The sequence below is a fragment of the Pyxicephalus adspersus genome, chromosome 4 (assembly GCF_032062135.1).
Source record: "Pyxicephalus adspersus chromosome 4, UCB_Pads_2.0, whole genome shotgun sequence".
Lineage (NCBI taxonomy): Eukaryota > Metazoa > Chordata > Amphibia > Anura > Pyxicephalidae > Pyxicephalus > Pyxicephalus adspersus.
In genome coordinates, this window is record NC_092861.1 from 89,543,469 (window position 1) to 89,568,085 (window position 24,617).

The window sequence follows — 24,617 nt, forward strand, 5'->3', positions numbered from 1 at the left end:
ACTTGAATGAAATATGTCTAATTTAAATTTTTAATCCATTTTAATAAATAGTCAAAACATTCAAGTTGTGTGTGTAGGGTAACTGATTGTTATTAGGGAGATATAGACTGACCAGAGTGAACATTTGGGACTGAATTTCCCTTTGACTACTAAATACCTCCCTTCGGGGTCAGACTGCACAGCAACCAACGACCAAGGATAGGCCGTCTGAAAATGGTGGTTTTTAAGTGTAGGCACTTTATCGTGGCGAAAGTGAGTCTCCTGAAGAGATGCCACCTGGCACTTCATGAGATTAAGGGCATTCAGCAGCACCGATCGCTTGGTTGGTGAGCGGAGACCCTTAACATTTTTTGGCGAAAATGTTAGCGGCATGGGGGCGGTAAACAAGGGCCAAACACTATGTTCGGGTCCACTAAAACAGAGCCAAAAAGTCTAGGAAGGGGAGGGACTGCCCAGGGGAAAAAGGGGGGGAGGGTTGGGAGACTCACTTAGAAGTAGTAAAAAGAAAAAAGGGATGAAGAAGGAAAGGCAGAGAAAGAGAATAGAGAACAGCAGAAGAAGGAAACAAGAAATGTCCCCGACTTATTGTCATAAACATAATACTAGATACATAAACAAAACTCGATTGAAACAGAAAAGGGGGGGCCCTACCACGAGGAGGGGGGACCCTCCCCTACAGAACAAACACAAAATCCAAGGTCATGCCTCCCAGGCAGAATAGATCAATTTGCCATATATCAAATCTATACAATCAATATCAGAAAAAGCAGTAACGGTAAATACATAAATATAATGTGATATGACTGTGCATCCTTGAGTTATCATAAAAGAAAGCAGCACGTAACAATGTTGGAGGTAGATGACCAGGTCCCTGCCTCACGCCACCATAGCGTAGCCACGCCCCCGACAGATGTTTGAGTGGGAACATTTTCAAAATTTTCTTGACAATACTTGACCTTTAAATTACAAGTGCACATAAGGCCTTGCACATAAGGTGACTGGTAAACATCTTGGTAAATTCTAAAATATAGTGATAATTCCATACATTTTTTCATCAATCATAGTGATGCAGGTCTTACAACAAAAAATTGTAATAAAGAGACAGGGCCTCTTCCACTTTTTATTCTGTGGTGTACTTTCACTAGAACAAAGTTGCTCTAAAGAGTTAAACAGTGCACACATTTTCTCATGATAAAATATTTTTACAAGTCATGTTCTTTTGAGAAATCTCTTCTAGAAGTCCAGATTTTCAAGTTGTCCTACAGAAATCCTAAAGTATGAAAGGTATCCCAACTTTACTTTGTATTCACATTTTCTAAGCTTGGTTGACATTGAAGTAAACAGATGAGTCAATATTTCAAAAACCTTTCATCTATTATACTCACAAGTAAAATTAATTTACAAGTTACATGATATGCCATGACCATAAAGGATTACCATGTAACACTCACCATAATTTGTACTACTAAAGATCACATTTCAGCCTCCTTTTATGCAGGAAATATTCAGAATTTTTATTTGTGACCTAATTTTTAAAACTGTGTTTTATTTGTTTTTGACTTTTCTATTGCAGATACCAAAAAAAGTGTTCCTTTTGCATTTATCTTATGATTTTATGATAGTACATTATGTTGGTATTAAAACATACACATTGGAGCTGTTTTACCTGCCTTTCAAGTAATACACATACCACTGGAATTTAAACAACCTACATTATGTAGCTTCACAGCACAAGACAGAGTCGCTAGTTTGAGCTAGACTGTGCTAATGCCAAATTTCCTACCAGCAATTTATTCTGCTAGTAGCATTAGTATACTGTTCATGTATAAACTCTTCCCTGTAAATCCTACTAAGTGGTTTCCACATCAATCAATCAGACCACAGATTACAGAAAACTTACTTCAAGCCTGATACCATCACATTGGCCATTCAAAGCAAAGAGACAGATTCTTCAAATTAGGATTTTAGGCTTGCTGATATTCTTTTTCCACAGTACCCCGCTATTCTGTTTATTCATCAAAGACTATCACTAACCCTGTGTAAATTTTAGAGGTTAGAGACTGTCAAAGTGTTTAGAAACACAGAGAATAGGAATGGTAATTATCAGTAAGCAGTATGGGTTATCAAAAGAACGTATCATGCGGTACATGGGGAAAGTGACAGTTTTGAAGTCAAAGAACCCCCCACCCCACCCTTTTCAGGGCTCAATAGTAATGTATGGATTCTAAATCCAGTACATGCAGGGTTAACTATGACAGCTCTCTGTATAACATTTCTAGTATTAAAGACACACCACTATAGGTAGCAGGGTTGATCTTTTTGCCCCTGAAATGTGTTGGCTGTATTTGTTGCTGTTGGACAAAATGTGAAATATTTCAAAACATGATTTTGTGCTTCTTTCTATCTCAGTAATCTTACTAGCAGAAAATCCCCTGGGTAATAAGCTTTTCCCTACCTTTTCCCAAATATGTCAGAACAATTCAATATGGAGATGGAATTGTAGGACTGTATGCCAAACAGATATGCTGAATGCAAATGTATTACCAGGGAAAATGCGGATAAGAAGGAGAAAAGCAGTGTGTGTGGGATGACCTCAGCCTTCTGTCTATGAAATCCAGCTCTCTTGGGTTTGTGTGCTTTGGGTCTTTACTGACTACATAGGTAAACCATTTCATTTGTTAAAGCTCTGGTAAAAAAAAGGGGTTAAGACCATAGCACTGCCTTTTAGGTGCATTCTTTTGCGGTCAATGTGAAAGAAACCTACAAATTTGTGAAGGATATCACCTATATTTCATTTGTTTTCAAGGACGTTCATACATATCATCACCAACTTCACAATATTTAAAATTTCTAAAGAAAACAATACCTGAGGGGCCCCTATTTATTGCTTGCAGTTGTGTGCTGGGCTCTTGGGCAAGTTTAACCTTGGAATGAGGAGACAGCAATGATGGGGCAGGTAGCAAGACACTGGAGCCATTCTGTAAAAAAAAACAATGAAATTATGCTGTGGATTTCCAAGTTGATTAGCAAAAAAAAAAACAAAAACAAAAAACACATTTTTAGTTAACCTGAATGAAATACTTACATACCTCCTCTTATAAATAAATTATCTTTTTATGAAACACTCTACGGTCTGTAACACACTGCATGCAAAAACAGATTTCTACATTTTCAACAGAATGGGGCCGATTCCCATTCAGATCTGCTACTGCTGTCCAGAACTCCAAAAAGAGACCTCTTGCCTATCTCACTTGTTTCCTTTTATTTTGAGCAGAGTGGGACATCATCCTGTGTTGTCTCAGGAAATAATGGGAAATATCTCTATTTGGGAAAAATGCTAAAACAAGGGGCAAGATTAAGAGTATCTTTAAACTTTTAATTACTGTTTGTGATTTCCTCTGCTGTTGATTACTTTTTTGCTCAGTTCTTGACTTGCTGTCCCAAGCTGTCCAAGGCACCAGAAGTGGAATCTCTGCAACTATTAAAGTAATCCATTTTATAACTGGGCAGCTCGGTGGCTCAGAGGTTAGCACTCCAGCCTTTGCAGCACTACGTCCCAGGTTTGAATCTCAGCCAGGACACTATCTGCATGGAGTTTGCGGGTTCTCCGGTTTACTCCCACATCACAAAAACATGTAGTGAGGTTAATTGGCTTCCCAACAAAATTGACCTTAGACTACATTATTGACATATGACTATGGTAGGGACATTAGATTGTGAGTCTCTTTGAGGGACAGTTCAAGACATGACTATGGACTTTGTGCAGCGCTGTGTAATATGATGGCGCTATATAAATACTGTGTAGTATTAATAATAATAATAATAATAATAATATTTAAAACAAAAAATGTCTGACATTGGATCTTTTCCCTCTTTTTTTAACATACATAACTAGTGTTTTAGATGTATTTGTACTTGATTTTATTTTAATCAATTTGTGTACAACTGTGGTGTATTTATTACATAATAAAGGATTCCTAGAATGTTCTGACTTATCTAAGAAACAACATATGTTAGGGTTGGCCTTCTCTGAATAAAACCTTTACTGAGCCATCTAATAAGGGGTGACATTGCTGACAAAAGTAGTTAAGATACATGAGTATTTTGCACCTTAAGCTACAGAGCTTTGTAATTAAAAGACCTGTTATAACATATTGCCACCAGGGCTGTGGGGTCAGATACAATTTTGGGTACCTGGAGTAGGAGTCGATAAAAATATGCCGACTCGGGCTCCTGATAAATTTAAATTATAATTAAAAAATACAGCACGTTCAAATGTTCTATTTAACAAACAATAGTCATAATTAGGTACTTTTCTGATGTAAGAATAAAGCCCAGTGCATAGTTGTATTTCTACTACAGTGCTCAACCCAGAAATTTTTTCAAGCTGGGTAGGAAGAAATTTTAGGTGGGTGGCAGCCCGTGTATTGTGAACAAACTCTTTGGTAACCACCCAAAAACAGCCAGGTGGGTGCTGAAAAGTGCCGGGTGGTGCAACCAGCTAAAAGTGCCTGGGGAGAACCCTGTACTAGTGTGAAGTTCAGCTGAGCTATTATATAACCTGACATTCACATTATTGTAATTGTAAACTTGATTATGCACATTACAAAAAGTCTTTTCCATTTTATTTCAGATATGTGTTTTAACAAGTTCATTTGAGTGTAAAGATATAGGTGTAGGTGAATGCTATGGCCTGATGTGTGTTCAGGTGTCTTGTCTGCACTCTCCATATATGCTCCCATCCAGGGGTGAACTTTAACATCATTTTGCACACCTCCTAATACTAGGAAGTTAGTGAAATGGCCCCCCTGGCCCTGGAGCCTCCCACTGCCCTGTTTTCAGCAGAGCATCAGCAAACAAAAATAAAGGCAGCAGCGTCTGTTCAACTTTCCCTGTCTGCTAAAAGAGCGTGGAAGAACTTGGAGGAACAGCTTTTTGGATTCAACTGTAAGTGTTCATGTTTATTTTAAAACTGCATGGCTGCTTGTGTGTACTATGGTGGAAGGTTGTGTGCATGTTTCTGGATTAAACGGCAGGGCTAAGTGTATGTTTGTGTGTATGGTGCAGAATGATTGTGTATAGTGCATATTGTGTGTATGTTTTTGAGTAAAATGTAGTGCACTGCGTTGTGTGTATAGTATATATGTTTGTGCATGTTTTTCTGTATAGGACAAATTATGTCCAAGGTTTGTGCAGTACTAAGGCTTATTTGTGTGTATAGTGCCGTGTTGCATGAATGTTTGCAATAGTGCAGGGCTATGTGTATTTTTGTATTTAAATCAAAGAATCTGCTAGTTAGTATACCATAGTTTATATTTATATTTTAGTGAAAGCTGCACCCAATTCACAATGGCAAAAAGTCAACAAACACGATAAAGTCTGTTGTTTATGAGCACTTTACATTATGAAGTGATGGGAAACATTACGTGTGCCGATGTATTCTTGAAAATGATGGTGAAAAACAAGGTGATGCAAAAATTAGCAATTTCAGTGGGTACAACAAAAATGCACCTACAAGAGCATCAAATTTAAAAAGACACTTGCAGCGTTTTCATCCTAAAGTGTTGGAATATTTTCATAGATATCTTTCTCATTCACAACTTCTATCTACTTCTGGGATAAAAAATGTTCAGAAATCTACTGGAGACCAAACCCAACTAAGAAGATTCTTTATATCTGACAAAGTTACCATAACAATGACACCAGAAAAAAATCAAAAACCACATTATTGAAATATATTGGTAGCAAAGATTACTGTACCACTATCCTTTCCACAGCCAGACTTTTTTTAGCCCTAAATGGAGAAATCGCTAAAAAACTTGGTGTTTCTCTAGAACGAGAAAGTATAAGGAAACTTATAATTGAAGAGGCCAAATGTAAAAAGGAAGAACTACGAAAAGGTCTAAAGGGACAATTTGTCTTCATAAAAATAGATGCACGCACAGAGTCACAGTCAATTATTTTGGTATTAATGTTAGATTTGTTGATGAAAAATAATAAAACAATAACGCGAACCTTGGCAGTAGAGAGCACCAGGTACATCACACCAGTGACTATCTTCAGAAGTTAGTGGAGGTTGTTCTATAAGATTTTTGAATTAAATAGGAACAGATGTATTATGACAGATTGTATTATCACTGATATTTAATAAATGTAATAAATTTAAATTTAATAAACTTTAAAAAAACAAAACAAAAATATGTTAAAAAAAAACATTTAAACATGTAATGTAACTGTTTAGTAGCATATATATATATATATATATATATATATATATATATATAATGAATATTTCTTTGTATTGAACTCAATACAGCTATTTTGTTTTGAATCCAATACAAATTTTTTTTAATTTCCTGCCGTTCCACCTGCCTGCACCGATGCATGTACCAACGTCACCAGGAAACCCCGTAGATCTCGTCTCTGCACTTCACGGCTGGAGATCTGAGAAGGAGGACCTGCGGGGACCAGCAGGACGCCGAGGGACAGCGACGGAACAGGTTAAGTGGGTTTTTATTTTTTTAGTTTAAAGCGACCCTGAATGTGACTCGGGATTACCGCTTTTTGTAAAATCCATCCCGAGTCAGAGTCGGGATTACCGCTAGGGGGGTTAAAGGAAGACAGTTCGGCAAGTTTTGGCGAAAGTGAAGAGAATAGTGACATTTTGCATAACATTGTTGAAGAAGCATCTAAGCGTACTACTATTCCACATATGCGTTGTGCTGTTCATACTTGCAACTTGCAATAAGAGATGGACTGAAAGATCGTCATGCAGCTACTCTAACTGGCAAATTGAGGCACGTAACTGTTGCAGCCAGGGCCCCTAAAAAGATTTAACACCTGGTAAATTCTTCTTGAAATGGAAGAGCTTGATATATTGCCTGAACAAAAGTGGAGGGTTAATAGCTGATGGTATAGTATTTTCAATGAAGAAAAGAGAGAATCTATTTCTGGATAATCAAATCTTGTTAGCGGCTATTTATTTTGATCCAATGAGCCGAATTTTGTTAAGCAATGACCAGACTGATACTGCAAAAAAGGCCCTCTATGATGTAGCAGTTCACTTGAAGGGATCATTGCCTTAAACATCACCACTGGATGAAGCTATAAGCACTGGTAACTCAGGATCCTCCTCTTCAAATGAAGAATTATGCTTGATTCTTACTTGGGACAAAATGGAACGCTCAACAGTAAAGTGACTTCGCATATGCGTGAAAGATAATCCAAAAAAAGGGATTCCAGACGGAAATTTTTAAAAACTTAAAAGAAGTAGAAAAGAATGATCACTCATCGAAACGGACTGCAGAAGAAGCCATCCTTGTTTATTCCGAGAATATTAGTGATGTGGCTAGAACAGTAACAGCAATGTCACCCGCCCAAGTCAGTGTTCAGCTCTAAAAATAAATAATCAAGTCAGATTTAAGAGCTTCAATCCAAGAGGATCTGGCATAAGCAATTCTGTTTCTTAGACCAACACTACATTGAGTTAGTTTTGTATTGCATTTAACAGCTATTGTACTCTACAACTATATTGCAAGTTTAAATAATAAACTGTTTTAGGTTTTCCAGCTTTTGTTTTTGTTCGTGTAGTTAATCTTTGTTTTTGTTTTAAAACTACCAAAGAATGTGGTTCATATTTTTAAACTGGTAATTTTTTTCCCTCAATGTAAGCTGGCCCCCAAAATTTCTAATATATTTTAGCTGCTTAACCTTTCCCCACTTGGGCAGACTAAACAAGTGCAATGATGCAACATAAGTACACAATATGTACTTAAATAGGTATTCCTATTGTTTAGGTCAACAATCTGATTGGATGGTCATATTGTGTGCTTCAAAAAAGTATTTGATGTGTATGGTTAGCTCTTCATCTAACTGTTGAAGAAACTGAAATGAACTTGAATATGTGTCAGATTTATAAATATTAAAACTAATTTAAATTTGAACCCTAAACTACTGATGATTTTTTTTACAGTTAGTCACAAAAACCCTGTGATTGTTGTTTTATATATATATAGCCGAGACAGGCTGTAGGGCCTTCATGGTAGGTAATTTCAACTACATTGGATTGTTTATGATATGAATAATTAAAATAAATAAACAACTTTTCAAATGATATGATCATGTTAAAATGTATGTGATTGAAATTAGATCAATTTAAATGTTACCAAATAGAAAACATTTTAACATTTGGTTTACATTTATTTTAAACACTTACAACAACAAAGTCTTCAACATTATAGGTAGCTGTGAATTAAAAACGTGTTTGTGTATTATGATGCAACCTTTTTTAAGAAATATAGGTTGTGGAAAAGATTGCCTAACACCTTCACAATAAGTAGTAGTGTTGGTTAAGATAGCCAGTACATTATACTACTTTTTCACAACATATTTCTGCTTGCTTCATACAAAAAACCACAGTCCTGTCAAAATGAATGTTTACTACAGTCTATGCCACACAAAGATAAAACTTTATAAAAAATGCTTTCACGTAACTGAAGAAAGACAATAGGGCAAAGAAATAATATATATTTATGTTCATGGAAGCTGCTTTGCCTTTTCAAACCTATGCAAATAATGATTGTGCAGCATTTCTAAAATACATGCAAAATACATTAATAGAATAGCTTTGAAAAATAACACACTATTTTAAGATTTGACAAGAAGTTATTCTTTGTTTTCAGTCTCCAGGGGTATGACTTGATCAGACATTATATTTGCATGTAAGATTGCAAGTCAAATTAGCTTCAGGGTAAGAAAGACCATCTTTGTAAATTGATTACCCTATATGACAAGATTTGCATTACAATATTGTATATTCCATTTTAACATATTCTACTTTGTAGAAAAGATGTGAAAACTACATCATAAAGAGCATGCAGGGCACAACTGTACAATGCAGATCATAATCTAAAACACCATAAACAAGTTCAAAATCTAAACAGCACAAATACAATAAATGGCAACTTTTCAATGCAAATATTACCCTTTCAATGAAAGATACTAAACCACAGTGGTCCATGGTCGTCCAACAAAGTACATATATACAGACTAATTTAAAGTGTCCCAACATTAGCCATTCTCTCTCTGGATCAGTCTTTCTTGAACTTTTTAACATGAGGGATCCCCCTTAAATAATTTCAACTCTTAGGGAACCCCCGTATAATTACTAAATTTACAGCTTACAGTGCTATACCTTGTAGTCAATAGAAAGAATGCCTCTTGCACTGCTGGTCATTGGGGAGAATGTCACCCTTACTGCTCCTGGCTTAAGGAACCCCTGGCAACCTCTGGAGGAACCCTATGGTTCCACAGAATCCTGGTTGAGAAACACTGCTCTAGATTATGTATTAATTTTTTCCTTCACCTTGTTCCCGTAGGAAGAAAGAGCTTTTATTACTATTGTGCAGTCATCACTAGGCTCACAAAATTTTTTAAACACACAGCTACTGGTGGCCCAGTTACTACAGGTACAATTATGCCCCCAGAACTACCACTCTTTAAAAGCTGTTTCCTTACTCCGTGTGTGTGAAGGAAGTACAGGATGCCAGGGGTGGGTCCTGGATGGCAGGTCCTGGTGGGCCTGGATTTTGGGATAGGAGGGAAGGGTGTGGGTGGGTCTTCTTATACCATTGCAGTACAGATCAGGATTTCAGACCGACCTGGCACTTATGTCTGTGGGCTGTAAGGAAATTGGGTAGGTCAGTCTCAGTCAGAGTTAGCAAAGAAGCTGAAGGGAGCAGGCCTGGGCAGCCCATGTTGTTTGGAGTAAAGGCTTTGAAGCTGAAACACTTGCTACCTGCGAGTACCAGGTCAGATCCTGGTGTTGCTGCTTGGCCAGCAGGACTTGATTTTTCTGACCAACTACGACTTATTACTGAAGTAACCTATTTTGCTTTGCTGGACTGAGTTATTTTGTGTTCCGTTAAGCATGAACCCTAATAATGGGACTTTGCAAACATACTACAGTGTCCTGTGATCTGCCAATCCCCCTAACTTTAATATATATAAATACATTTTATTTTAGCAATTAGCATAAACCAATGGGACCCCAACATCTTTGTTTGTTACAAATAAACTTCTTTTTCATGAAATTTGTGTATATTCATTAAAGTACAGGTCGCCCCCGAGTTAAGGACATCTGACATATGGATGACCTAGATACAAACGGGGCTTCCCTGCTCGCTCGGTGCAGGACAGAGGCTTGATGGGGGGGCAGTTTGCATGACTTACAGAAGAAATCTTTTGCTAAACACAGCTGAGGTTGTGAGTAATCTTAAGGACTGAGCTCTTCTACAACATCTTGTAAGATTTTAATGACCAAAACAAATTTTGCAGTTCTTTCTTTTTGCATATCAAAGCACAGCTTGCTCCAGAAGTTATTGAATGTCTAGGTTCCATAAAGTTTTTTTTTTGCTTTGTTTGTGATTAACTCACAATGAGGATTTTTTACAGTAACTGACATACAGTAACTGACACCATGCTGCCTAATAATATGTAGAGACAAACATCTATCCTAATTGCATTTATTAAAATAATGTACCTGTTTCGACTTACATACAAATCCAAAAATCCAACTTAAAAACAAACCTACAGTCCATATCTCGTATGTAACCCAGGGATTAACTGTATGCCATTTTTTTTCACTTTTTAAACCCTCGTTACACTATATTTCAATTTCATGGTGATTTAAATCAGAGGTAGATGTTATTGTTTTTCTGTCCAGAACATCCTATACCAGGCATTGGCAAACTACGGGGGGCAGGCGGGGGGCCGGCCAGAGCCGCTGAACACGTCCCCGGTATATTTTTTCCGGTTGTGGCCCCCAAGTCAAAAAGCTTGCTCACCTCTGTCCTATATTATAGCGCATATTTGGAATGAAATTCTGTATTTAGTTGCAATGATTTTTTATTATTAATTTGTATTTATATAGTGCCAACATATTATTCAGCAATTTACAAAGTTCATAGTCGTATCACTAATTGTCTCTAAAATTAGCTCACAGTATAATGTCCCTACCATAGTTATACATCATTAACACAGTGTACGGACAAATTTTGGGGGGAAGCTAATTACCCTAACTACATGTTTTTGGAATGCGGGAGGAACCTGGAGCACCCAGAGAAAACCCATGCAAACATGGGGAAAACAACTTAAAAACAAACCTACAGTCCCCACCTCGTATGTAACCCTGGCACTATCTGTATATGTAAAGTAGATTATATTTTTCAGTATGTTTGACATCATGCCACACTATATACAAATATTATAAGTCTGTGAAACGTTTACTAATTAAAGATTGTACCAGTTTCAGCACTTTCTGACTGACAACACTAAACTACTCTTTTGAAATTGGCAGTACCATTGCCAACCTGCTGTACGTACTACTTCAGGCGACATTTGGTTTGCTGTTATGTATGCAGGAAGCAATGGCCAACAGAGTGGTGAAAGGTAAAGACAAAATTGTTGGTCTAAAATAGAAAGTGCTCTTACTGGCAGGATCTCCAGTGAAGACCCTTTACAACAGATTTACAAAAAAAAGAAATAATTTCAGGGCTATTTGTCAATTATTCTGGTGTGAGCAACAGTATTCAATATGTGCATATGTAGGTTTATTTTTTTTAAACTGTTAAACAGTTTTTTATATTAATTTATTCAAACTTTTTATTATTTATTACAATGTTTTTTTACTATCTCAAGAAGTAATTACAAGAATTTTGTGATAAAAAATTTAGGTGACTGGGTCTATTTAATGAGACATGCTATGCTCCCAATAAATGAGGAGCTAGCCAATCATTTACCAGCTGGCTCAAAGCAGACAAACTGCAGGTAGGAACCAGCAGTGTCCAGGTGCCACCCATTTACAGTATGTGGCAAGAATGATACCACATGCAGGCAAAAATTTTTCCTAGATAGCACATAATTTCTTATCCAGATATTACTGAATTATTATGATATAAGAACAAGGTATTGTTGAGTAGATTGCCTCAGGAGAGACACCTGGCATTGGGTGAATTATCTAAAATGCAAATGACAAGCAAATCAACTAAAAACTCATAGATTTGTGTGAGATCACTTTGTCAGCATGCTGATTATGCAAAAAAACTGACTTATCACAAGTTGTTCCAATTTTGATTCATTGACCAAGACACAGAGGAGCTCTAATATGTATTTTGACAAAAGATGATCAAAACAAACACATATTGATAGATAAAAACCAAAAGAAGTCCTTTTCCCACAGAAAAACAAATGAACACCATTACTGACAATCATTCATGCTGCAGTGTAAACATACACTTGACAGAACTTCCCACAATTATCGCAAGTGAATTTCATCAAAGCTGTTGTCAAGCTACACAGGTTTACTCATGTGATTAACAGTGTTGAGTGACACAAAGATTTACTTTATAATAATGTTCTCCGATGTATGGGTTTTATTAACTATATTTTTATGTGGTTTTATCCAAGGACATGGCTTTTTATACACAAATTGTATCATTTTAGGAAATAAAACACAAAATGTAAAAAGTAGTAATAAACCTTAAAATATCCTAAAAATTTACATTGATGTGTATTTAAACCTAAAAACAGAAGTCTACACTGACGTTAAAGCGGAACTAAAGTGAAACAAAAAAAAAAAAGATCCCTTGATGGTGCTGGACCTTCTCTCAATCTGATCCCATGGCATCCTAGAATTCTTCTTCGCCCAGGCGCTGAGGAAGCACTGCGCCGCCATCTTCACTCTTGATTTATGGTCTTCTTGCTATGCCACCTGATCTCGCACTGCTCAAGCAGTCCGAGATCAGGTGGGCCGATCTCACTGCACATGCGTGAGATCGGCATCTCTTGCCCATTCAGTCTTGATGGCCATGTTTTAAACCAAGATAAGTGACAGAGAATAAGGGACAATGGTTCTCAAATGCCACAAAATTGCCCACTTATGTCGATGGGGGTGTTCAGAGTCTTTTCCAAATGCCAAAGGATGCATTTTTTTTATAGCCCATCAAGAACACAATCTGGTGTGGACTGGGCAATTGGTATAAGTGGGAATTTCAAACATGGGCTTGAGAATACTTGGATTAAATGATGGGGAAACAACCTGTGTAGACTTAGCCTAAAAGTTACCAGTCTTAGGCCAGTCACTGCAGTTTATTCCCTTTTTTGACCGTTACTTTTATTTATTTGAGATAGCACTGGAGAAAGCAAAGGAACTAGTGAGTCAAACATATCATGCAAGATCAGCAGGTGTATAACAAAATGCATTCCATGTCAAGAAACTACGTCACCCATTCTGCTCAGTGCGAGATCAGGTGACGTAGCAAGAAAACTGGAAGAGAAGACTAAAGATGGTGGTGCCCATCACCAGGACTAAGAATTCCAGGAGGATGCGGGACTAGATCGAGGGAAGACCCAACACCATTACCAGATCTGCAGGATTAAAGGTAAGTTTGTTTATTTTATTTTTACTTTAGTTCTGCTTTAAGCATAATTTTTTATTTACCAAAACTGTACATTAGTATAGTAAATTGTGGGCAAAAAAAAATAAAATTAAAAAAAAATAATAAAAATTACAGACTTCTCTTATGCTCATACAACCTTTATTCTACATTCATTTTTCAACTTGACATCTATTACAAATCACAACATCGTTCTTTCTCCCCAAGCTCCTTCAAAATTGTAAAACACATTTTTTAAGCCATTTTCAGTTCATGGCTCCTTAAACTGAAGACAGATGATACTTCAAACAAACAGCTCTAAAGGAAAGGTTTATATAGCAAATTATTTTTCCCACGCAAGTTTAAAAAATGGATATTTGACCTAAAGCCCATATTCAAAAAACATATATTTTACAAAATTTGCAGGCTTTTTTAATTTTGGGTAGGTTCAGATTATTTCTTCACCCATGTAGTGAGGTTGCTACTAAATACTACAGATAGGTGGCACGATGGCCAGTGGTTCCGCATAGAATTGATATGTTCTCCCCATGTTTGCATGGGTTTTCTCTGGGTGCTCGGGGTTCCTCCCGCATTCCAAAAACATGTAGTTTAGATTAATTGACTTCCCTTTGAAACTGTCCTTAGACTGTGTTAAAGACATAACTATGGTAGGGACAATATACTGTGAGCCCCTTTTAAAGACAATTACTAATATGTAGGTGATATATAAATACAAATCCGTAAAAATGCATTGCAACTGAAAGCAGAGTTTCATTTTACAAATGTACTGTAGTTAGCATGTTCAGGACAAAACAATGACATCTACCTCTGATTTAAAGCATCCAGAAATTGAAGTTTAGTTTAAAAAGTGAAATAAAATGGCAATTTTTTCGAATTTTGTAAAATTGTTATCACATTATACAGACCCAACATGAGGACATGTGTGGAAATCAACATACAAACTCTAGAATTGTATTTTCTACAAAAATACATTTCACAACATATTTGGTGTCAAAAATACACAAAGTTTATTGGGGTGAATACAGGTAAGCGCTTTTAGTGGCTGGACCCAGACAATTTGTATTTAGATGATGAATTCTTGTCAGATTTTACATTCATGCATTGCTTATACTAGAGAATAAAAAGGAATATTTATTTTTTAAAAGGAATATAGTCAGGCATATCATTAATGGCAAGTTAGGTATCTTCTATGAATGTATGTGCAATGTAGCATTGTGTGGGCAAAATAATGCAATGCAAATAATTTTGTACCCAATTGAAATTTGCATTAGAATATTGGATACCTCGCCCTTCACCGTTTTATACAATAAGCACACTGTTTGGAAACTTTCAGGAATAATAAATTATTTTTTATTATTTTCCTATTGAAGCACATTGTCATAATGCTGGAACTGAAAAAGAAGCATTCAATAGTACGTGAACCTTTCAGCCTCTAATTTGAGCAGAGCAAAATAAACCTTGTGTATGAGAATGTTTCTTATTTAGTGTACTGATCTGATCAGCGAACATACCATATTTTTTGCAGTATAAGACGCACTTTTTCTTCCCCAAAACTGGGGGGGAAAAGTTGGTGCGTCCTATACGACAAAGGTGTGATAAAATAACTAAAATAATATACTCACCCGATACCCGATCCTGTGTGTGTCTCTGGCTGCAGCAGCGTCTGTCTCCTCTTCTCTCTGGCAGCAGCACGTGTCTTCTCCTGTCTGTAAAGCAGAGCGAAAGAAGCCGGCACAGCGCCACCTGCTGTTCCCTGTCCTAACTGCCGTACAGTGGAAAAAAAGCACAGAGTGATCAGCAGGGGAATTTGAATGACAGAGTGATCAGAAAGGAATTTTGAATGACACAGAGTGATCAGAAAGGGAATTTGAAAGGCATAGAGTGATCAGAAAGGGAATTTGAATGGCACATGAGTGATCAGAAGGGGAAAAATCTTTCAGAATCTTTTTTTTCTAGATTTTCCTCCTTTAAAATTGGGTGCGTCTTATAGGGCGCAAAATACGGTATATTAGCTTTTCAATTAAGCTTTTAACAGTTCCATACTTCCATTATTGTAAAAGAGAATCGAAACAGCATTTTAAATAAATGTGGTAATTAGTGTGCATATGGAAGAGTGTGAGGAATTGCAAAAATTAGGCCTGATTTATTGAAGCTCCCCAACATTAGTGAGGATAGACTATCATGGAAGAATCTGGATGATCCAGCAAATGAATCTGGTCCAGGATTGAAAACATTTTCAAAAATTTCAGGAAATATATGAAATATATATCACATGCTTGCTGGATCACTAAGGTTTTCCATGAAAGTCAGTCTTCTAAAGTCTTTAACAGGCCCATTGTATCATTTTTTTTCCAGCATCCTAAACATTGTCAAATATTTGCACAGGATGTGTCAACCAAGGTAAAGCAAGGAGTTAGGCATGAATACTGTGATGGTGTCATGTTCATGATAAACTTTTGGAGGACAGTTATCCATATGTCAGTTTATAACATCTGTCGATAACAATTACCACCCTATGTATTGGGCCCTGATGGGCCAGGCCAGTTGATTACCAGTATAGGGGTAAGTCCGAAAAGTATGTTGACCAAGGTGTGAATATACCAGCAACATTGGTTGCAATTTGCAAAGAAAAGCACCTTGAGTTTTGCAGCTCCTGGGGTATTGTAGAAACAAAAAACTGATGTGGACCAAAGGTAAATAGAAATGCTGATAATTTAAAATGTCTTTCCAACAGGTTTGCTTTAAACGGGCCCTTTTCCGAAGAAGGTTGGAAGATATGGATTTACAATTAATTGAGGTCATTTTTTTCCATGTACAATTTGTCAAAGTATGTATTTGTTACAATAAAAAAAAAATCAGAATGTACAATAAATCATGAAAAAAAGAAAATATGATTAACAATCTTTGTAGTTCCCCTTCTTTTAATATTTTTTCATATTTGCTGGCTGCCCCTCTCACCTTTGTTTATATAGTACATCCCTTTGATTATGATTGTTTGTGCATTTCTATAGAAATGGCTGAACTTGGCAGAATTCCCAACATCACACCCACACCAAGAATGCACCTGTGCAAAGATGGATAAACCAGAACACCTGTCACAAAGAGTGCCTGATTCCATAATACAAGAGGAACAATGACTTACTTATAAAAGGCAAACTTCATATACAGACCAAAATGTGGAAGTATGTATGTAAAAGTAAACACGGGAGAATGAATAGGGGGAAAATATATGGCAAGATTACACCTACTTCACATTCACAAGCAGATTCACACTCACAGAAAAAGAAATGCATTTTGTTAAAAGTCTCACTGTAAAGCTCCAATTTTAGGAATATTAATTGTAATCATTTTAATACATCATAAACAGAGGATTTAATCCTAAACATAGAAGATTTAATAAATATAAATTCCCACCCAAAATCACTACAGGTATGTGGATTTCATTACAAATTGCAACTAAAGAGTAACAATGAGTATATTTTTCAAATATATGGACTATAATTTCCTGAGGCCCTTTTCACGTAGGCTTTGTATAAAAGCAGTGAATTCAGTGAGCTTTAACAGTTATTGTAGGTTTTAATTTTTATAGAATTTTATTTTATTTATATTTGATTTATTTACAGCCCTTGGATATGACTTCACTGTCACCTGTGAGACAAGCCTTTCAGCGACAACTACAGAGTTGAACTGCAGTTAAATCTATCCAAACCTTCATGAAGACCCTTACAAGGAAAAACATGGGCCACACTGCAAAGTAAAATAAAAACGTCAATCACTTTACTGTAAATGTGACAAGAAAAATTAGACATTCAGGTTGACACATAATCCATTAATCAAATCTCCACAACTACCTCCTTCCTTCTGATTTGATTCGTGTAAGAAAGAAACTACATTTAAAGATGCAACAAACAGATAGATTATGTGACTACCTGAATAAGTCACTTTACTTAGCAGCATTTATTATAAAGTGGATTCAAGTTTTTCTTGATTTTACCCTGGAGCGTGACCATTGATTTTCTTTGTTGAAGTCCATGGGGAGTTGGACGTACCCCATGATGAGCAATGGCAACTGGATTCTTGATTAGAATAGACAAAGATTTGGTTACATATAGAAGCTTGAAAATATGCATTTACAAGAACAGTGGTGATGACACATAAAGATCTGCTGAACTGTGGAAACAGTTATTTGGTGAGATGAGTCACACTTCAAACACACATGCACACACTAAAACAAAGTCTACAGACTTTTTGACTTTTTATAGGATGCAATTTCTTGGCATGGCTCAACTAAATTTACAACTATGAAGTAATCCTGTTGTTAAGAAAACTATAAAACTGTATTAGCTTTCTATTTGCACCATTTATGTTTGAGTAAACTGCCTACTCAAAGGACTTTATTAAAGTGGATGTCAAGGTAGATACACCAAATAGATGTATTAAAAACTTTTACATAAAAAAAAAAAAAAAGGAGACAAAATACCATGCAATCCTATAGAAACTGGGTTAAAATTGTCCTACAGTCATTTGTTTTATAAAGCTGTTGCCAATTTGAAGGAATTACAGGATAAGGCTACAAGAAGAGTGCTTGTTTCACTAGAGTCTACTAAACACTGTAAAAGAAAGTTTCTATTACAGGATATAAATGCATTAAGGTGTGGCCCTACAGATATAGGACAAAACACAAAACTCTAGTGAGAGAAAGTGATTTAAAGACAATATTCTTCACAAAAAACTGTGTGCATTCATTAAAAAAAAAAAAAAAAAGATTTAAGCAAATTAGCTAAAATACTAAAGGATAATCATTCGATATGTAAAATGCTTTTATACAGTAGAATCTGACTATAACAATGATTTTCGGCTTTTGGTTGAAAGGAAGATTGAGTAAGAGGACACTGATAACCACCTGCATAGCCAGCAGCCGAAATTGTGTAATACATATCTGCAGGGCTCGATATAATGCACTCATCTACATTCATGTTTTAGCAAATGTTTGCCTGACAAATAAAACAAATAACAAAGAACCTGAGAATAAGTTTACCATGAGCAAGTAGACAAAAAAGCAAGGCTTCCTTTTGAAAATGCTAGTTGACTACAGATTTAGCATTCTAAATCACAGACCTGAAACAAGTATGTTTAAAATTGTTTTTATACCCAGTTAAATGGACCCAGAAAGGAGACAAAGCACAAGAATGACAGCCAGATAAAAACATTTCCAATAGTTGACAGCTTCAATATACATGGTGGATCTCTGGAATATCACTGACGGCATTTCCCCACAGTTATTTCCACTATAGCAAAAAGGGTAAAAAATGTCCTGTCTGGTCCTGCTCATCAGAACACACAACTGAACATGCTAGAAAAGAAATACAACCATCTATCCATTCCTAAACTATCTGCAATATCAGGTAGAGAGGGAGTTCAAAAAGGGAACAACTATTGCTGCTGAATGTATGTGAAGATATGTATATGAAAGAAAAACCAAGGTAACCTACTGGATTCCAAGGTACTGCTTAAGGTAACCTACTGGATTCCAGCATTCCTTTTGTAAGAATCGTTTGAAGGTAAAACAGAAAAGGGTTTGCTTTTATGAACACAAATACCTTATTATAACATCCTAATAAATAATGCTATGTGGTTTGTAAATGTTTTAAACATAATGCCTACGAAGTGTTAACATAAATGTACTGTGGAGAAAAGGTACCAGAATTTAACAAACATACCAGAACAGAATCCAGTTTCTGTTTTACTTTCATCATCCGCATAGAAGATCTTGCAGCAACCAGAGAATCTTGACGTGTGAGAGCATCAGTATAACTACTGACGTCACTGTGCACCGATTCTGCCTCAAGCTGGGCAACTAAACAAATTGAAAAGAAAATAATATTTCTATACAATATGCAAGGCAATATTAACTTTATTCATAACATGAATATATACTGCAAGTCATATTTAGACATTTATAGGAAACCAGTAGTTAGTTACTAACTAGTTATTGTTACTAGTTATTGTTTGGGCTGAACTTCAGATTGCGGTTTTTAAATGTATCCATGGAGAGCACAACAGTACCACACCGCATGGGTATATTTAAAAGCAGTCCGAAGTTGGGCTTCATAGTGTATCTGAAGAGATTTACTATCATTTCCTTTTCCTTAGATACAATTAGACAGGACTGTTACCAAAACCAAATGTCCACATTTAAAGATTTAAAGATAAAGATTTAAATATATCAGATAGAAACTATTGTCTAGTGCCTAAACAGGGCCCTTATTGAATAATAGAGGTATATTTCTCTGTTTATGCTCTTGAACTTGTGATCTTTAACCTCCTAGCGGTTAAGCCCGACCTTCATACGGGCAAAAAAAATGGCTAGGATGGTTAACCCCGAGTTTTTTCCCATCATTACTTACCTGGTCCCGCTGTGCTCATCCAGCGTCGTGTTCGTATTCCAGCGTCGTCCTCCGTCGATCTCCCTCTCCAGCGTCGGGTGCCAGCGGGACCGGTAAGAAGCTGGCCGGCATCTTGTGTTCCGTCGGCCGGCCGGCATCTCACAAGATGCCGGTCTACAATTTAAAAAAAAAATTTCATGAAAAACAGTGGATCACTTTTGGTACAGAAATCTAGACCTCAGTGTAACGCTCAGGTGGTTAAACCACTGTTTGTTGTTGTTGTTATGAGACTGAATTATAAACACAATTGATTTTTTGTCAAAAAAAACCCTTTTCTATGCTTTCCTTCTACTAATTCACAGAGTGTTATAGTGCTGGTTTTTCACTGAATGGTAGCAACTGGCGTACTGACGCTCGTGGGCAGTCGTGGCTTTAACTCGAGAGAGGTGGTGTTGTGACTCATTGTTACCCATACAAGTTCTAGCACAAAGGTTGTATACCAAGCAACAGTTGTATACCAAGCAAAATTTTTCGTGCCTAAACAGGACTTATACCAAGCTGGACTTATTGCAAAGAGGACTTATACCGAGGTACCGCTGTATATAAATAAAGCAGAAATACATTTATTTTAATGCTGTGGCTATATAAGGTATAGCGTTAACACAATCTTTTGTGTGTGTATTTAAACGTTTAAACGTTTTTATACAAACACATATATATACATACATACACATATACATATACACACACACACGATTTTTCACAAGTGTCAAACTATACTTTATTCACACACACACACACACACACACACACACACACACTGAGAGAGATTATAACCTTAAACAAATGCACACACAAACAAGAAAAAAAAAATGATGTATGTTTTTTGGTAAACATTGAATCAATATGTGCCAACTGAATACTCAATGAACAGCGAGCAAACAGCATCATGTAAAATTTAGCTGAATAGGAGCCATGCCAGAGTACTATACCTTAGCAACTAAAGATGATGTTTCCTAGTGTATGATGGAAATAGGAACACACTCTTGTTACAAGCAGTCAGATCTCTGTTCTAGTAAGCTTTCAACAACTCTTACAACTATTTTTAAAGCATTTTCTAAATGCATTCAGTTGTTAATAAAGGCTGCCATCACTTTAAAGTATTTACTTACCTTTGTAATCATAAATATATACAAGAATAGGCTGGTTTGGTCCAAAGGCACAAAAGGCAACCATATGCTCATGAGGGTGAAAGGCAACATCTCGAAGAGGGGCTGTGTAGGACAACTCTGAGTACTTTGCTACCTGATCTCCTGTGATGGAAAGCATATACCAAAACAATAGAATGTCAATATGAGAAAAAAAAATATTAAAAGAATAATATAATAATATCAAATAAAATATTTTATAAAATATAATAAAACCTTTATAATAAAGTCTTTTGCTCATTTGCAACAAAGTTATTATTGAGAATTTTAAAAGCACAAAACATCTTGATTACACATTGCTAAGATTATTCCTGCCATTTTTGAAACAAAACACCTAAATATTTTATACCCTTTAAATTCTTTACTGAAGATGGCCAAGGGAAAAGAGTGAGCAAATGGGCCTCTACTAACATATTTTTACAGTAGTACCCAAGTTCACTGCAAGCAATCAGCTATGAAAAATACAACTACTAAATTATTTATGTGAATTTTTTTTACATACTTTTAAATCCTATGAGTCTATTTATAAAGCAAATCTGGCATTCATTGAAGTATTTGCTAGTGGAGAATCTTCCAGGCCAACGTGTTTTGAGGTAATTAATTCCCACCAAAATGCATCTTGGGTGGGATACTTTAGGGTGGTAAACATTTAAGCTACATATAACAAAGGTTTAATACTACTACTCATCTATGTAAACAAGATCACTGTATAGAAACTGTTGTTACAATAAGTAAAATAAAAAGTTAGGAGAATGCATTGAGTCTGATTTATTAAATATCTCCAAGAGAAGACAGACTATAATGGAAAAACCTGGGTAATCCAGCAAACCTGGAATAGATTTCCTAAAAAATCATTTGCTATTAGTTAGTAAAATGTTTTTAATCCTGGTGCAGATTCATTCTGAGTTTGCTGGGTGACCCAGGTTTTCCCATGATAGTCTACCTTCTGTGGTCTTGGAGAGCTTTGATAAATCAGATTGATTGTTTAAATAATACATTTTAAAAGAGGGGAAGGGAATCAGCTATGTCAATTAAAAAAAAAAAGTAATGAGTAAAAATGAGTAATTACAAGAATCCCTTGTGTTATGTTTATAATGTCTGAGAAGAACTGTATAGTGGGTAATGTGCACAAACATATTCCAGCACGTCAAAAAATACCAAAATAAAAAGCATGTCTGGGCACAGGTCTCTAAAATTTTTATTTTAAATTTACAATATGGACAAGACCAACACGGAGCTGATGGTTATCAAACAAGTAGTACATTAGACAACTTGGCCTTTTTGGGATCATGGCTTTATGGTAAGTGGGCTGATCTTTGCTCCCTTTATTAACTAAAGAAAAAAGAAAGGTGACTGGTATCCAACTATTGAGAAGGAAATGCCACGCCTTTATTTCAATGGTATTGTCAGAAAAATTTTGATCAGAGCAGTATCAGCTTTGTATGTAATCAAAGGCGGTCAGGATACATAACACACATATAAACAGCTTAATTGATGTTTTAACGTCCGGGCTGCAGCAAATAAAATAATTAAACAGTCTTTATTAAAATTTGCAAATATACATCAAACATGCAGTAAAACATACCAGTTTCTGCATTCCAGACATATGCCATTCCATCTTCACTCCCTGCCATGATAAATGTTCCACATGGTGTAAAGGCACTGTGAAGTTTCTCCTTGTAATTTGTTGTTCCAATATATTTTTTAGCAGCCAATCTAAATAAAGTCCAGTTAGAAAAGTATATTAAAACTAAAAAATAGTGTACCTGGTACCTGTAATGATGGAACATAGTAAATATATTACTTATGGAGCAATTTAAATTCTTTTTTTTTTAAATTAGAACGTTTAATGCACATTTAGTCTATATTCAGAATGGCATTAAGGTTGCAATGCAATTACAACTTTCTCACACAAACATGTAGCCTTTGATCCACGGAGGCCCACATTACAGTTGGCTACTACCTGCTGTAAAATGTTCAAATGTTGGTTCTTTAAGATAAAAACACAATGGTTGTAGCCAAGCATATGGCACAAACGCAGCTACTGGGAGACTCACAGACTTGAAAATGTAAGGCTTGGTAAGGAAGGAGTAAGAGGCTCCATATAATTCAAAAAACACCAGTGTAACATTCCAGCATTATACTATATGAGAACAGCAGGATCAGACAAAACAATAGGGGGAGCATTATCAGACTAACCCAAGAAACCATATTTGTGACCAATTACTCATGTTAAAAAATTCCCAAAAAACTGTTTCACATTTGTGAAAAATGTAAGAGTTGAATTTGACTATTTTATACAAGTTTTGACTACACTTTACCAGTTGACCTGCATCTTCCACAAGAAATACAGAGGGTCTATTAGTACAAGGGAAAAAAAGCTTACATTCTGAGGTCCATAATCCGGACAGTGCTATCCTTTGTGTGAATTAACAAACGTCTTCCATTTGGATGAACCTGTAAATTATTCACTGCAATTCCTTTCATATCATTTTCTTTTATTTCCTAAAATAAAGAAATTATTGTGAGCACTGCCTTCTATTAAAGAGAGTCTAATGCTCTACAGTATGTATTTCCCTATTGTATTTCAATAGTGCTGAAACACAACAGATACATCTTTTTACAAAACATAGAACAATACACCAACAGTCTCAAACAAAAGTAATGTGACAGTATGTGACTTAAGTAATTAAGACTTATTTTAATTACTTATTTAGAATTGATTAAAGTTTAGTCCGCAATAATATCTTAAGTACCACAATGGAGCGCAATGTTAACACATAGTAGCCTTATAGTATATGTAAACCATATCAATTATTTTTTCATATTTGTTCACCGACAATACATCTGTTTACCATGCCAGAAATTCAGTGAGCTTAGGTTCCTGTGCAGTTAGTGTTCATATACCTAACGCTAATTACCTAATATATTAAAAAACCATATCTAACAGCAACCATATTCTGCATACTTCATCACAGAAGTAACAATGGCATGCACTTTTTACAATAAAAGCATTAGGAGGTATTTAGGTTATGTACATATGTCCACAGGTACACACCTCCTTTGACCAGAATTCTGGGAGAACTCATGTAATCAAGCACAGCACCTACCTTTGAAATAGCCCAATGGTCTGCTGGATTATGTTGCCAACGCTGGCTAATTCCAGTATTCCACACAATAATAAGTCCAGAGCTGTCTCCTGAATACATATGAAGCCCTACAATGCAACAGAAAAAAACAAATAACATTGGTTTGTGAAGAAGAGAGAAGAGAGAGACGAGAGAAGAAGAGAGGGACGAGAGAAGAAGAGAGAGACAGAGAGAGGTAATATGCACAATATCATAATGTCACAGCCCTCAAAACCACAACAACAGAAATCAGTACCTTATGCTATTAATTGCAAAAAGTGGAACTCTATGCAAAAAAAAACCCTAAATAAAGATTAAAGTTTCTTTTTCACAAGGTTCTGACGAACAGTGACTGAGAAAGAATTCAGAAGTCATGAGACCACTATTCATATATTAAACAAATGTCACAGTAATTTACAAATTGATGTTGACCTATATGGT

The 24,617-nt window shown here is 35.9% G+C and overlaps 1 protein-coding gene across 1 annotated transcript in view; it reads right to left on the reverse strand.

Moving 5' to 3' along the window:
- Positions 1–24,617, reverse strand: part of AHI1 (Abelson helper integration site 1) — a gene marked incomplete at its 5' end in the record, with an annotated part of 90,036 nt that overhangs the window by 47,666 nt on the left and 17,753 nt on the right. Inside the window, 6 exons of the mRNA XM_072410226.1 lie at positions 2,867–2,978; positions 19,175–19,311; positions 21,013–21,153; positions 22,634–22,764; positions 23,435–23,553; positions 24,159–24,265. Of these exons, the coding sequence (XP_072266327.1) occupies positions 2,867–2,978; positions 19,175–19,311; positions 21,013–21,153; positions 22,634–22,764; positions 23,435–23,553; positions 24,159–24,265 (747 nt within the window). The remainder of the gene's footprint in view (positions 1–2,866; positions 2,979–19,174; positions 19,312–21,012; positions 21,154–22,633; positions 22,765–23,434; positions 23,554–24,158; positions 24,266–24,617) is intronic.